Genomic DNA, 16,622 nt, shown 5'->3' on the forward strand with positions numbered 1-16,622 from the left:
CGTGACTGATTTGGCCTATCATTAAATAGTGTGCACCCAGGAATCTAAAAATACACACCGTCGCAACGATGAGATCATACACTTGGAGGGAGAGAGAAAGGCAGACTATGATTATAGGCTTTTGTCACAGGAAAGAAATGGTTATTTGTCAGCACCATGTCAGGAGAGGCCACAAAAAAAAAAAGAAAAGAATCAAAACTCCAACTGGCTAGCGAGACAGTGTTTTAGTCTAGCCTTCCATCACTGTTTTCCCAAAGAAATTGCATTATTATTGAATGAGTAAACTGCCATGTGTCATCGCTTAATTGCATTTTGACATTAATGCACATACAACAGGAAACGGAAACTTTAGGGTAGTGTTGTTCTCTCAAGAACACCTAACATGCATGACACACATGATAAAATGTGGAACATGTGAACTATAGGCACTCCTTAAATTGATTTGAAAGATTCACACTGCCATAAAAACACCTACAGAAAACAAATATTTCCTCCCCATACGCCTTCTTTATTGCCATACTGTACATATGTGTGTATGTATATGTGCACCATGAGAAAGGTCTTGATGAAATAATCAAAAGGCACGGCAGAGGTGAATTTATGTTGGATTTTACCTTTGGTTTTTTTTGTTATGAGCAACAAAACACAAACACTAAGGAGATGAAATCAACTTGACCGTCTCTGTTTATGAAAGTCTTGAAATAACATCCTGAGTCCTCTTTGTGTGAGACTGAGACAAGACCGAGTGAAGATGCGGTCGAGTCTGAGACAAGACCAAGAGCTTCCAAAAGTGGTCATAATCATGAGTACAACACTATTTAATAGTATGAATCCCAATCTAAAGTAATGTCATCCTTGTTGATGAATCCAGGCTAACAAGCTAAACTGAATTGGCATAAGGTGGCTCTATATCAGAAACATAACTTAGACTCACTGGCCAGTTTGCTGAAACCACATGTGTTAGTATCACTTCACACCAGCAGTGAACTTAACTGTTCTGTACATGTGTGAAATGAAAATGAAATTAAAAAGCACCACAAGGGTCTCTGTGTCCTCCAGCTAACATCACTGATTCTTTAAAGTGTGGACAAAATAGAGTCTGATGTCCATTATGATCCCCTAACTACACAGGACACACAGTGATATGGAAACTTGGACTCCCCAGCCTGCCGTATGTTACTGCTGCACACGAGTCAATTGAAAGTAGGAGACCTCTGAACTGAGATAAAGTGCAATGTACGAGAGCGCTTTATATGACTCCGCAGCAACGCCTAGGCCAGCGCTTAGATAAAGTGACTTTTATGGCTGTGGGACATAATATCAGTTTGGATGGAACACTGGGTTCACTGGCATTCACTTCCCACTGGCACCACTTCCTCCACCCTGCTTTGACTTCCTTACATAACTCCTTTAAAATTCACAAGACATACACACACTTAATTTGAGCGTGTGCTGCAAAAACACCAAGTTTCCCATCCCTTTGAAACATCTTCTATTATTTGAAATGTGTGTGTGCACTGCTACAGTGACTGAAAGGGGAATCCCATGCGCGGTCGTGTCCAAAAGGTGGCAGTGTTGAGTTTTATTATGGTGCGCAGAGGCATGACAAATCTCCTCAATCCCAACCTCTCATATTTTTGGTCAATTTTCTCTGGAGTTACCACTTAACATGGTCCACATAAGGCACTTGTGTTTTATTTAGTTGTTTGTTCTGTTGTGTAACAAATATTAGATGCGCTTTATGAGTGCAAGTGGGTTTTTTTTGTGTGTGAGAGACAAACAAAAGTGAATATGATGCTTTAAAAAGAGAAAATAAAGATGTATAACCTGCAAAATTCAGCAGCATGTGAGCACAGTTAAATAAATATTAAATAAAATAGAAAGTGAGCAGTTATGAGATGTTGTAGATTTTAAAAAATGTGTAAAAATCTATCTATCTATCTATCTATCTATCTATCTATCTATCTATCTATCTATCTGTTATGTTAGTTGCCTCTGTTTTCTGTACGAAGACTGATGTAAATGACTTTACAGCATGTACACTTCACCTTGTGCCTCTGAAATCAAACCAAATCAAACTGGGACAAATTGTTGCTCCACATTAAAGGGCTGAATAAATTACAGCAGCAGTATTCAAAGAGTTAAGAGTGTGTGTCCCAGCTGACAGTCAGCTGATGGCCTTTGACAGTTGCGAAAAGTTTTGTTTCTGCAGGCTACTAATATGTTAATTAGCTCTCGGAGTGTGCGACCCTATTGGCTCTTCGTCCGAGTCAATTTCCTTTTACCAGCCTGACGTCAGGGCGGCTACAATGCTCTTAAACTCATCTGCTGTGTGATCCCTCTAAAAAATCGCCCCACCAGTCAGCGCCTTGTAACGTGCGAGGCTGCGTGCACTCCCCTCACTTTCCTCCTCGGCTCTCCTTCCTCTCCGCTTGCGCAATGTATTAGCGAAGAAACCGTAAAGTGTTAAATGTTTGAAATACAAAACCGCCGAATTTCACATGCTGAAAAAGGACTCCGCTACTCGTGCGCGCGGCACTGGTGTGTCTGTGCAATAGACTCTGCAAAGACAAACTCCTCTCACACGCCTGCAAGTCCGCGGCTGCAAAAAAAGGACGCTGTAAAGCCTCATTTTTCACTTTCAAGACAAACGCTTAAAAAATCAAACTGGCTCACGCTCTTCCCAACCAGCCCAGTTTGACAGCTGCTCTTCACCCCACTTGGAGGACTGTCAGCAGCAAGAGGATGGCATCAGAGCTGGCAATGAGCAACTCCGACCTGCCCACCAGTCCCCTGGCCATGGAATATGTTAATGACTTCGATCTGATGAAGTTTGAAGTGAAAAAGGAGCCGGTGGAGCCCGATCGCAACATCAGCCAGTGCAGTCGCCTTATCGCCGGGGGATCCTTGTCTTCCACCCCGATGAGCACGCCGTGCAGCTCGGTGCCCCCTTCCCCAAGCTTCTCGGCGCCCAGTCCGGGCTCGGGGAGCGAGCAGAAGACACACATAGAGGATTTCTACTGGATGTCCGGTTATCAACAGCAGTTGAATCCAGAGGCGCTGGGCTTCAGCCCCGAAGACGCAGTCGAGGCGCTGATCAACAGCAGTCACCAGCTACAGTCTTTCGATGGCTACGCCAGGGGACAGCAGTTTGCTGGAGCAGCCGGAGCAGCAGGCACCATGGCCGGGGAAGAGATGGGCTCCGCCGCGGCGGTGGTGTCGGCAGTCATCGCTGCGGCAGCCGCGCAGAACGGAGGGCAGCACCACCACCACCACCATCACCACCACAGCAGCAGCCACCACCAGGCGCCCGGCGTCCAGTCCAACGGCACTTCTGGGACAATTCACCAACACATGCGCTTGGATGACCGGTTTTCGGACGAGCAGCTGGTCACCATGTCAGTGCGGGAGCTCAACCGGCAGCTACGGGGGGTCAGCAAGGAAGAAGTGATCAGATTGAAACAGAAGAGGAGGACCCTAAAGAACAGAGGCTACGCGCAATCCTGCCGGTTCAAGCGGGTCCAGCAGCGGCACGTCCTGGAGGGGGAGAAGACGCAACTCATCCAGCAGGTCGATCACCTAAAGCAGGAGATCTCCAGGCTGGTCCGAGAGAGGGACGCGTACAAAGAAAAGTATGAGAAGCTCATCAGCAACGGCTTCAGAGAAAATGGATCCAGCAGTGACAACAACCCTTCATCCCCGGAGTTTTTCATGTGAGTCTCGACATTATCGTGAAAAAAAAAAAAAAATCAGATGGGTAACTCACCCCGCTTACAAAAGTTTTCATTATGAAACTTTTCTTTTTTTCATTTGGCACAAATGCCTACTAGACCAAGAACTAATTTGTCATTTTTTTTATTTTATACATTTTTCTGAAAACGTCTGCGACTGTTTTTTAGATTTGGAGAGCTTTTGTCATCCGTTTTTTTTTTTCTTAAATTTTGGAGAGGCATATTCAGAAAACTTTCATCTACTTTTTTTTTTTTGCTATCATACTCAGTATCCTATGCATAGCCTGTCTGTCAAGATTTTTTATTTTTCATCGTTGTTCATTAGATTTGCAGTGTTTTGCGTAAAATATGATTTCTGGAAAGTTGATCCAACTTTCACAGCTGCAGTAGCCCATACGAGGTGTGCATGCAGGCACTGAGTATGCTGCTCTCAAGCTCATCCACTTGCCCCTTTTTACATCATTTTTACTTTGAATTCAGTGTACAGATTCCTGTCCAAACTGCATCCATCGACAAAATGTTTTTGGTCTTTTTTTTTTTTCCTTTTTTGTGTCTGCCAAACTTGGAGGATTGCGACGCCACCTCATCTCATGCTTGTTTCTTTTTTTGTGTTGAGCAAGAAAAAAAAGACTATATTCATTACAAACTATTCATTGTTTTTAAAAAGAGATGTCTTATTGAACTTCCCTGCATGCTGGACATGTATGGTTTTTTTTTTCTTTACTGTGCTTGAAGATGTCCTTCTTGTCGGATGACTGACTCCAGCATGGCATTCATACTTCATTTATGGCCTTCCTCACTTTTTTGGGACAGCAACAAAAAAGTGACAGGACTTCCCCACCTACCCTCCCCACCACCACCACCACCACCACCCCACCCTTCTCCTCTTGTAATCTATACAAGTTCATTTCAGCTGTGTTGAAGTGCACCACCATCGGCTGTCATTAGACTGCAGTGAATGCGCTTATGCATTCCTGATGGAAGTTGATCGGCGGGGATCCTGCATGGTGCGAGGGGGGAAACAGAAAAAAAGACTCCACTATTAAAGGAAACCACCGATCCCCCTCTCTTTCTCCCCCTGGAAGTTTTTAGTCTGTTGCTTCAAGCCTATATTGTTATTTAAAGATATTCCTCTCTGCATTTTGACAACCTTTGAGTCATTTTTTTTTTTAAAGCGTAATTTAAGTACAAAGTTTTATAAGTTGCAAAAGATACCGTGCCACAGGTTGAGGCACAGAGATGACTAGGATAATTAATAAGGAGATTGCTGCACAAAAGTATTTTGTAGAGACATTGGCTCGGCTCCAGTTTATACAATGAGCAGTATTGTGCAGTGCATAAACAGCGCTTCTGCAGCATGTGCTTCAAACACAAGTGTGAGAGCTCCACTGGTCTCCAGCACACATTTCAATATTGTATTTCAAAAAAAAGTATTGTTGAAGAAGTCAAAGTAAAAATTGCCATGCTTCTTTTTTTTTTTTTTTTTTTGTGGAAATGTGTCTTCACCGATTATTTTGGACCGGAATGCACTAAAAAAAATCCCGCCTGTCATCATGTGGATGTTAAAGAAAAATAAAGTTAGTATCTCCACATCATAAGAAGAAAAGTTTGACATCCTGTTGCGACTTAATCGTAACATTTTCACACTTTATTATCAGTTCAGGAGAGACTGTTGTTTTGTCTTAAACGAACTCAATATTTGCAAAGCAATAATATTAATTATAATCAATAATGTCTGGACATTGTTTAGATTGGTCAGGGATTGACACCCTGCATGTACAAAAACGAGGGAGTACCATTCGCCAATAAATCTTGAGAATATGTTAATTAATCTTTCATCTTATATATAGTATATATATATATTTTGCTGTGCAAAATTATTTCACTCACTAACCATATGTGATGTTCATATGTGCTCGTTTTTTTTTTCATTTCATACAATTAAATGATATGCAATAAATGTATGTAATTGTCTTCAATAAGTTTCTCACTTTTCTTTTGACGTGTCCTGAGAATTTTGACTTTTGGTGACTGAAGCAGAGTGAAACTAGAATCAAAGCGTGATGGAGATTTGCTGCACTACATATTAACACTGGTTACATTTGCTGCTGTCGCCCTTTTGAATATGTTTTGCTCTAACGCCAATTTAATAACGGATCACCCTGAACGCATCACAAGCATTTTTTTGAACAGCAGTGATTCATAAATGTAGATAGCAGGATAAAACATGAAGAGCAACTTAGGTCGAGACACTTTTTCCATTTTGACCCGAGTGCTGCATTGAACAAGTCTGGGGTTACACAGAAGTTAATGCAACCACAGATTAAGATAAGCTGTAGCCCATATTTGACTTTAGCTCTTTGCTATTGTCTGATTCAGGTTGTAGATATTTTCTTAAAAATCCCCAAATTACCTGTGAATGAAAAAAAATCTTTTACACACCAGAATGATCCTAAAACATTGACTGAAATCTAATTTATTGCCATTTTTGTTTCCAACTCCATCTCCATTCTAAACCACCTTCACAATCAAATCATTATGAATAAAATAGAATCTTATTTAAATTATTTTGGTCAATAAATTAGGGAAACATCTTTATATTTTATCACGGGAGCAGCCCAGTGTGGTTTTGTAGAATATAATTACATTGTCAATTTTACTGTAGAATATCGCTTGTGATGAGTGCATATGTGTGTCCCTCTCTTACTCTTCCTCTCTCTTTGTGTGCATATGCGTTAACCTAAATAGGTGTGAATGTGTGTATGAGTGTGTGTGTGTGTGTGTTCCTTGAAGGACAGCATGTAAAGATGACATCTCTGTGAATTACTTGTGGCTCTGCATGTTCTATATTTGCACCGTCCATTTGTCCTTTTTTACATTGCCTGCTTCCTGATGTGTGCGCGCGCGCGTGTGTGTGTGTGTGTGTGTGTGTGGTGTGATGTTTTTCGGACACTGTGTGCTCACTGTCATTAGCCTGTCATCGTTTGGCTTTCCCAATTTCACCCCGCTTTATCCTGTTTGTCAGTGGGCCTGCTGCAGACATGCTCTCGCAGAGAGAGGGGGGACGGAGGTGGGGGTGCAGCGAGGGCACAGCCATGTCAGGCATGTGAGGGGGCGCTGGAGAAGGTGCCAATGTAAGTCAGCGGCTGCAGTGTATGGGCAGAGAGAGGCTGAGTGCCACTGCACCCAGCGGTGCATTTCAGTTGGTGTTTAGACGTCTCATTTTGTCTTCTTTCGACATAACTTTTTACACTGTGCTGCTGCACGAAGCGAAAAGGCCACTTTTCTGAAACAAGAGGAAGAAAGTTCTTTTCTAAGTTCTGGGACGAGGAATAGCCTTGTAGGCATCTTGTTTCACTGTTCCAGAACAATTTGTTTGTTGAAACAGGAAGACCCATGTGCCAAATCCCCCTTTGAAGAAACACTAAGGTTTCTGAGGACAGTCTCAGTCTGGATTTGTCAGCTTTTTGCAACTTGGCCACACTTTGAATCTGCTCAGCCAGGAGCAAGAAGATATACACAAAGGACACCTTTCACAACAATTAAGCACACTGTCAGTGTGTTAACAAAGCACTGAGTGATCAACTGTTATTCTACACTATGAACAGTAGTGTTTGCAGTTATACATTTTATACTGATTAAATTAACAAAAAAAAAAGCCATCTTCTGCACCATCTGCCAGGGATGATGTGCAGCACAGCTCGTCAACAAAAAAAAAAGGAAAGAGCCAGTTTAAACCCAACACTTGTATCCCACTCTGTTGTGTGTGATTTCCTCTGAGGTGCGTGCTGCTGCTGTGGTGGCTGATTTGCCCAGAGTGAGGGGAGAGACTGAGACAATAGTCGGGCTTGGGCTGAATTAAATGATTTTGCTGATGATTAATAGTGGTGTGGGCCACTGGCTCTTGCGATGTAGAGATGATAAATCGTGAGTGCAGCTCTGTGCAGCTGTGCCAGTGTTGGGTCTTAGCATGCACACACCACGCAATTTACAGCCAAGCCGTTCTCCTTCTTCCTCAATTTATCTAATTACATCTATTTGATCTAAGCAGTCGCGCTGCTATATTTTGATATTTCAGATTAACCGCAAAAATGTATTGAGTGACTTCAGGGAGGGTAATTATTTGCACTTCCCCCCTTTTAAAGAACATGTCTCTGTACTTGCCATTTCAAAGAGATTTTTTTTGTCTTTATTTTGGAGTTAGGCTTCTCTTCTCTGAAGGCTGTGCATTTGTGTGGTGGGTTTTTTGATGTGTTTAGAGTGGCATGTCAAAAATGAAAATTTGGTTTCTGTGTAAGGCTGCCCTGTTAGACTCTTTAGCTTGTTTATTTTGATTGTTTCCTTATTGGGATAGACCAGTTAGACCTCTAATGTCCACGCACTAGCAATGAAAACACACTCGCCAGCACAAACACACATGCACAAGCAAACAATAAATGGCCCTGCATAGATTTGCCCCAGCTTTTTGTCTCACAGCATGACGCTCCTTGTGTTTCTCTGGCATTTATATGATTTGAATACTTCAGTCTCCGAGCAAAATGACATTTGCGTGAAGACAGATCTGATTTGCAAAAGATGTTTCCTGTTATATTGTGGCACCAGTGCGCAATGGTTATGTAAGTGATAAATCTATCGATTTTCCAATGATGCACTCATATGGAACGTTGGCGCTATGCAGGGCTGACAGCATGAGATGCAGCACAGTGTTCACTCAAGTAGCAGTACGCCAGTTGACAGACCCAAAAATAAGAGCTGGTTGGGGGTCTGGATTCTTCCAGGCTTTAGATGGTGCCAGAGGAAGGGCCTGGAGAGGATCTGCTGTGTTGCTGTTTGTGTGTGTGTGATTCTGCATCTCTTAACTCACGGCGGCGTGTGTGCGAGGTCGATTAGTGCCTGTGTGGATAATATGTGTGCGAGTGTGTGTAAGTTTGCGAGTAGGTGTCCGTGGGCGTGTGTGTGTGTCTTGTCGTCTTTTGGAGAAGAGGATGAGCAGAGGTCAAAAGTTACAGCGCACAAGGCTGCTCTCAAAGTCATTAGAGTAATCCCTGCCCTGGGGAGCTCAAGCTCATTTCCTCTGCCCAGAGCCCACTGAATAAGATGTACATGCACATCCGACATGGTACAGTACACAGTAAATTCAAGACTACTCACTGCCATTTTTTTTTTTACCCATTTCCTGTATTTCATCAGTGTCATAGAGAGTTACACTCGTAGCATACTTTTATTTTTTATTATTACACAAGTACGTTTCTGAGGATTGGAACAACCTCTAATGACTTTAACACAAAAATAACTTTTAGTAGATGCGCCCCTTGTTTTTTTTTTTTAGTGTGTGTGTGTGTGTGTGTGTGTGTGTGTAAAAATATTATCATTAGGTAATGTGTTCAAATAACTCAGCTCCCAGTTGATGACTCATACACGACAGCTTTAAATCCACAAAAGGCGTTTATGTACTTCCATGCGTTCAGCCCAAGTGTTACCTAAAAATATGTAGAACACTTGGCTGCAGCCAGGCAGGTTTAGTTTCACGCTGCCAAACAGTTTCCCCCTTTTTCATTTCAAGTAGCCGAACAGAAAAAGCCACTGAGTCACTGCTGAGTGGAAATAGGGATGATAAAAGTAAGTCAGCCTGTGTAGTGGTTTAACTAATCATAGCAGTGTAATTGGCACAGTCCGGTAGTGTTGGTGGCGGCCATGACAGCAGCTCGGTTTATTCTCACACCCACATCGTTCGGGGATTGCATTGTGAGTGTTGCAGAGACACAACGAAACAACAAGTGGTGCTTAAGTAAAAGTCATTGTTCCTGCTATTAATATGCACTGAGTCAGGATGGGAGCGCTAAACTGGGACTCTTAAGTGTCAGTCTCAAGTTTACACTTTAATCAAAGTTAAAAGAACTTATAACATCTAAAAATACCAACAATTACAGTTCTGATTTTTCAAGAAAATATTTTTTATTAATCTCTCTTATAGTGCAATTAATCCAAAATTGGGAAAAATGTAAAATTTGGATCTGCTTTTTATATTTTCCACTTGCTTATTTTCCTACTTTAAAAAAAAAAAAAGAAGTTGGCAAAGTAAAATCTAATTTCATGTTTATACATCTGAAAGGGTTTAAATTCAGATCGTGTTTTTTGTCACACTGTTACAGTCAGGGCAGTGTGCACTTCTGATGAAAAGTTTACTTTTGCACGACGTTTGCCTCAATTTTATTTTATTTCTATCCCTTTAATAGTTGCAAGAGTTGAAGCCCTTGAAACACACTGGTTCTTTTGTTAAGGAAGGGTATAAGTTTCATTTTAAGACTAAGGGGGACACAAATGAAATGGGTTGTTTGGGGATCCTCACCCAGGAAATGCGTGTCAAACACTTTCCTGCCTTTGGGTGAATTCTTACGCACCAATTTTTGCCTTTTCTGCATCAATTTATGTTGAAAATGTCTTAAATTTCGTCAAAATAACAGCCCTTTGCTACTTTTATATTTTTATTGGAGGTGGGTGTTCTGAATGTGTGCAATCTACACCTGTGGTTAAACATGTTCGAAGCCGATTACAGGGCCACATTGTCTCTTTTTTAATTCATCATCATGTAACTGAATGTGTTTCATAAAGTCAGGATTTTCCAAGATTATTTTTCACTATGACGAATCACAACCCTTCTGATTATTTATGCGTTCATAACAGAGCAATGCAGACAGAGCACAGTAACAGCAGTCAGGTGTCTCAGCACAACCAGGTGGCAGCCACATCTGCAAATGTGACCAGACTCACAGCAGATACAGAAACCAAAAAAAAGTACAGTACAGAGACACTCACTCCTTCAGAATTAAATCAACATCGGGGATCAATTAAGCAGCTTATTTTATCAGAGCACACTTTACTCTTTCTATACATTTCTTTCTCTCTCTTTGTGGCAGAAAGTCTCGGCATGCTTCAAATAGACATTAAGCGGATGCGTGCGGTGTCATTAGAGAGTTGTCCTTGAAAGACTGGCTGCAGGTTATGTTGGTAATGAGGTGGTCGGGACTTGCTGGGGTAATTTTATATGTCTGTAAATGGACCCAAACCAAGAGGCTGTGACTTAAATAAATGCAACACCATCTCTCAGCAGTCCCATTGCACAGAAGGTGACAGAGTAAAAAAAAAAAATGTAAGAGGGGTTGTAGTCTTTCAAAGTAGCAGACGGTTTCCAGATTTCAAAATAAAAACTTCAGGTATATGTCTGGCATTTGAAGTTACATTTTGTTTTTATTAAGATGTGCTTTAAATGAAGCAGAGTGATGCACACGAGAAACAAAACCAATGAGGGTTCAGTCATTTACAGAGAAGAACAATGATCAATATTCAGCAATTTGTTTCTGCATGGAAAGTATTCTTGATCCAGCTCTCAAGTATTTGTTAACTGCAGGGTCGTTTATGCCTTTTTCCAGTGAGTTCTTGCAGTTTCGTCTCTGTTAACATAGTTTTTAAGAATCTGACACGACACTAATGAAAGTTTAAACTTTGTGATGTAGATGACTTTTTTAATGCTGTGGCACTATCATCATGAAGCTGCATCCATCGCTTCAGGTTCTATATTCTCCGTAGAGCTGAGTTATGTGGCATTTATTTGAAAATCCAATGATTTAAAATTTCCCTCACTGCAGTGTACTGTATGGGCAAAGTATTTCCACAACTGTCATTTTCCACAGCGTTTTAAAGGGACCCTGCCTGGCAACCGTGCACAGAGCTAAGAGCTAAGCTAATGTTTTCACTTGTGTAACAACATTTATAGGGAATATGAATAAGTGTGTTTGGACCTGCCTGCAGCAACATGCTTACTTGTGTGTGCTTTAAGAGGGGGGGTGCTTATGAGAGTGTAGGGAAGGCACACAACATAGTTTTTTGTGTCTGCATGATAAATTCCCTGCCTTTTGGAACAATTAATTACGTAATTTAATGAGATGAGCAGGAGTAAAGGCCTCGGCGTGGAACTCTTTTGCCTTTTCTGTGTGACGGCACACTGTATGCTTAGATATTTTAGTTTTGTCTCTTGTGGTTACAGTGTTTTGATGCATGGGTTCTGCCTGTAGAATCTATTTGCATGCAAATTTTTACATTTCCCTCCGCATCAAACGCTTGCTATGATACATGTACTGTGTTTCGCCAGACAGACGAGGTGAGAGTGAATCTCGCTCGGAACGGATCTACTTGTTTCTTTGTGATTGTTTTGCGTGCGCCTGTGTGCGTGTGTGTGTGTCTGACGGGGTGGCAGAGAGTGACACACGCAGTGGGAGAAACAGAGGAGGTGGAGACGGAGACGACACGTGGCTTTGCCTTTGATATTCATTTATCTATTCTTATGTGTGTTTGTCCAATCTTATCTGCTCCTTTAGGTCATCGAGAAAATTCCTCCATCTGTGATTTCAAGCCCCCAATCCTCCGTGCCCTTGGCCCTCTGAGGTAAAACACCTTTTACTTCATCTCTCTCAGCTTTTGTTTTTCTCCTGCCTGTAATTTCAACTTCAAAACAGTGAGTGAAGTCAGACTTGTAAAACAGCTGTACAAATAATAGCAAACATAATTATAATGTACAGAATTACTGGTCATGTTGTTTCCTATTATGCGCCTACACAATGAAATCCATATTAATTATTCATTAATATTAGACTCTGGTATTAAATAGAGAGGAGACAGTCACCACGTATAATACTGAGTGTTTTATGCCATACAGCACATGTGTCTGTACGGCCTCCATAATGGATCCATAATGCACCATAGTTTGTCAGGCCCTATTCATATGCTAAAGAGCACACACCTTCTTTATGTTGCCAATATCTGTCTCTAAAACATCTCTCCCTATCGCACGTGTGCCATAAGTTTGCCGAGTACTGCACGCATTTTCCCACCTAATTTAAATCCACACACACACACAGCACAGATATGACGTTTGCAGTCATCCTGGATCAACAGCACAACCAGCACATTATAGCCACTCATTCAGATGTAAATCACATGTTCGGATTTTGGTGTGGAAAAAGGCAGAGAGGAAAAACAGAGAGTGTCGGACAGCAGGAGAGAGGCAGAGTGAAGAATAAGCTTCTACTCCTGAAATCAATTCACAGAGACAGAGGGGAAACTGGGCAAATGTATATTGCAAAGCCAATTGTTCCTGTAATGGCTTCGCTGATTGTTCCATAGCAAACGCCATGATGTGCTTGGTCATGACACACACGGATGAGGTTTGAGCTTCATGACTGCACACCTTGGTGAGGTGGAATGCATGTATGTATGTATGTGTGTGAGTGTGTGTGTGTGTTCATGTGCTTGTATCTAGTGTTATTTACTTGATTGTGTCTAAGTGGGGCGTGGGATCAGTAGCTGGCCTTTCTCCAGCTCCACTTAACTTCAGGAGGGGAAGCAGGACAAAAGCCATCAGGGAAGACAAGGACAAATCATCTTTAGATGAAGTGTTTTAAGTGCTCTGATTCTCCTCCCACGTCATCACTGTGAATTAGGTGCCCTCTGCTCACTGCTAAGGGGTGTAGAATATAAACAATGCCAAGGGAACGGATGTTAAACGAATGAAAGTGGAAAACCATGAGGGTGTCTATCTTAGCCAGCCTCGTAAATCTCGGTTCCCTTGCCACGCCGCTGCGCTATACTGATGTTGCACTCTGACAACCTGCCAGCCGAGCTTAGAGGGGCTGCATGCGGTGTGGTCTGGTCGATCCCGCTCTTAGCGGTTTCAACCGAGGCAGACGTTGCAGGCAGAGCCATGTCTTTGTTTTATGCAAATCCATGCATATGAGGAGGAAGGGGGGAGGGTGATGAGCAGTCTGGCCACGTAGCTCCAGGAGGACAGGCTGAGTGATGGAGACGGAGAGCCAGGTCTCCGTGTCCTTGCCTGGGGAAAGAGTGTCCTGACTCCGGCCTGGACTGCCTAGACACCACCAGGACACTGTGTCACTGCACCTCCACCCAACACACGCAGGAGAAAAAGAATTTTCCAGGCACAAATGTATTTACATTGTGAGATGTTGGGATGGCAAGAAGATAAAGAGAGGTTAACGTTGGTATGAGAGTGCCAGTGTGTCTCACCTGCGACTAGTGTGTGTGCTTGTGTGTGTGTGTGCGTGTTATGAAGGCAGGCGCACCTCAGGGGTTCGCCATGCAAAGAGACACTGGAGTTCAGAGCCCAGCAGGGAGTTGAAGGACCCAGAATATGCTGACAAAGATAAAACACCAGGTGTGTGTATATGCACAGTAAGTGTGTGAAAGAGGCTGTGAGAAAGAGAGCTGAGAGCAAATATAGATTGGGGAAGCAGGCTTGTGTGTGTGTGTTCATGTGTGTGCATCTGAATGTGTGTGTGAACACATAAGCATACTGTAACAGGTAGGCAAGGCCACCAACCATGTGGCAAGGGGTGTTGGTGAAACTTTCTAAAACAGTGTCACCCACAGTCGTCACGACGATCCCTTTCCCATGTCTTTTGCCTCCTGACATCAGCGTAGTTCATCAGCGCAGTAAATTATGTCTCGCGAATGTTTTCAAAATAGTTCCGCTCCCCCATCCTCTCTCTCGCTCAGCCCTTCTCCGAGCTGCGTGCTAACGGTGACGCTTGGTCGGAGGCTCTTCTGTCACAGAGAGCTCTATTTCTGGGTGCCAGGATGTTGGTCTCAGTCATGGAGGGCAGATGAAATCGATCCAGATTGACCTGTCATGTGGAGGAGAAAATGAATGAGAAAGAGGAGGGGTGAAGAGGCCACGGAGAGAAGGGGGGAGGCAGCGCACAAGTACAAAAACAACCTCCTGCTCCATATGGGTCAAAAGTCGAGGGATGATTTATTCAAGACTGGGTGCTCTCCCTCCTCCCCACCCACCCCTCCAAACTCCTCTCTGCTCCACCTGCCTCTCGGAAAGGAGTGAGAAACTGGAGACTGCTCAGGAGGAGGTGACTATATTTAGCCTTGGTGACCAAAGACACTGTGGTCTAACTTTAAAGTTAAAAATACTGATATCCATGTACAGTGAGATGGGCACAGTTTGCGTCACCACATGGCACCTAGCACAAGTTTCTCAGCTTGAAGAAGGATCGCCAAGCAGCCTGTAGCTTTCACTGGGAAGACTGTACTCAGTGGTCGCCACAATCACTGGAGATATCATTCGTATTACGCTTGATTAAATTCAAATGGCTCAGCATAAACATAAACAAGAAACTCATATTTTACTCCTGATTGTGAGAATGATACTTTCCGTGCAAAGAAAGAAAGGAAGAAAGGGAGAAAGAAAGCAAGACAGGGAGAGATTTATGGCTGCATTTGTATGTGAAGTGGTACTAGATTTAGCCCAGTGTGTTTGGGCAGAGCTCCACTTTGCTAATTATTTTCCCGTGGCAGAGTTCTCAGCATGGCGCTCCTCTCTCGCTCTGAGAAGAGAGGCTCAGCAGTAAGTGCTTAGTCAGCCCTGCTCTGGGTGTGAGATACTGTTGGGTCTCTGGTGGACTGTCGGGGGAGGCGGAGCAGCGTGGGACCGAGCCATCGCAAGGGCGAAGGCTTTGAGGAGAGGGCAGGCCCATCATCACCCATCAGTGAAAGGAAGGGGAGTAAAATACTACTGTTGGAGACAGCCAACGCGAGCTCTGTATTGCATCTGCCTCAAGCCTCATCATCGTGTGGCATTATCGCTGGTAGTTTGCTGATTGTTTGGGGAGATTGCCACTTGCACAGTCCTGCAGTCATTGTGGACGTAGCCGTTATAAAAGTATCTAAAGCTGCAGGAGCCACTCATTAGCAATTAGCGAAGGCACATGCGTATCAACACATCATCCTTAGTTTCTATATGGCCTTGATCTCCGTGCCAATCCCTCAGTCATTCAGTCCAGAAGAAACTGTCTGTGTTCTGTGTTTCTCTCCTCCCTCTCTATTTATACTCCAATGTCAAACTTGTCTTTCTTTCTATCTCTACCCTTCTTTTTTAGAGTGACACGCAGCTCCTCCTCTTCTGTCTGCCCTGCTATCCTCCAAATGACTCTCCTCCTCCTCCTCCCAAACAAACTTAGCTTCTTTCTCATCGCCTCTGTGCCCAACGTCGCTTTCCCTCTCCCCAACCCCCCACTCCCCGCCTCACACTGCACCTGCTTCCCTCCCCGCTCTCTGCTCCCTCTCCAAACGTCACTTTTCCCCTCCTCTCCTCCTCCACTCCTATTCTCCCCCTCGTTAGCTTGATGAATGGCTTCACTGCGGGGAAAGTGCTGATTTTCATCCCTCTGTCTGATTTCTGCTGGCTGTTATTAATTTCAAACACTCAGAGAAAAGCAAGTGAGTCAATAAATAAGGAAATGAACACACTTCATCCTGCCATACAGCAGCTCTCACAGTCATTCACCCAGGCTGCGGGTCCTCTGTGGAGGCCTGGGCCTGCATTTATACTGATAGAGTTCAGCTCCACTCTTGAATCAAAACATGTTTCAGTATTTTATTTTTACAGCAAGAATAAAAGTCAGCCAGCACCGCTGCATCATATCAAATGTTTCTGGAGTATTTTCAGTCTCTTGCTTTGCTCAGACAAACAGGACCAGAGGGAGACAGAATGCTACAGAGTAAATAGCTCCAAAGAGACCTGCAGTGTCCTCGCTCATCTTTCATCTTTCACACCGGCGCACCATTTAAGGGACGTATACAGAGAGGTGACAATAGGAAGAGATATAGAGAAGACGCAGGGTTAAAGAGAGGCAATGAGAAGCAGCAGCCTAACAGAGTTATTGCAGCACATTAAACGATGCTGTCCGCACAGTGTGGCTGGGGCTCTATGTCTAAGTGCACATTACTTACATTCCAGGCTTAATGCATTGTGCTTGCCCGTTAACATCAAACACAAATAGCCTCCGAGACGATTCTCTCGCTTTCTCG

General features: G+C 43.3%; 1 protein-coding gene across 1 annotated transcript in view; it reads left to right on the forward strand.

Annotated features, from left to right (window-relative positions):
- The first annotated feature begins 2,318 nt into the window (after positions 1–2,318).
- Positions 2,319–16,622, forward strand: part of mafa (v-maf avian musculoaponeurotic fibrosarcoma oncogene homolog a (paralog a)) — a 91,740-nt gene continuing 77,436 nt past the window's right edge. The window contains exons 1-2 of the mRNA XM_049565705.1: positions 2,319–3,713; positions 12,107–12,173. Of these exons, the coding sequence (XP_049421662.1) occupies positions 2,746–3,713; positions 12,107–12,134 (996 nt within the window). The 5' untranslated portion in view covers positions 2,319–2,745 and the 3' untranslated portion in view covers positions 12,135–12,173. The remainder of the gene's footprint in view (positions 3,714–12,106; positions 12,174–16,622) is intronic.

This window comes from Epinephelus fuscoguttatus, linkage group LG2 (genome assembly GCF_011397635.1).
Source record: "Epinephelus fuscoguttatus linkage group LG2, E.fuscoguttatus.final_Chr_v1".
Lineage (NCBI taxonomy): Eukaryota > Metazoa > Chordata > Actinopteri > Perciformes > Serranidae > Epinephelus > Epinephelus fuscoguttatus.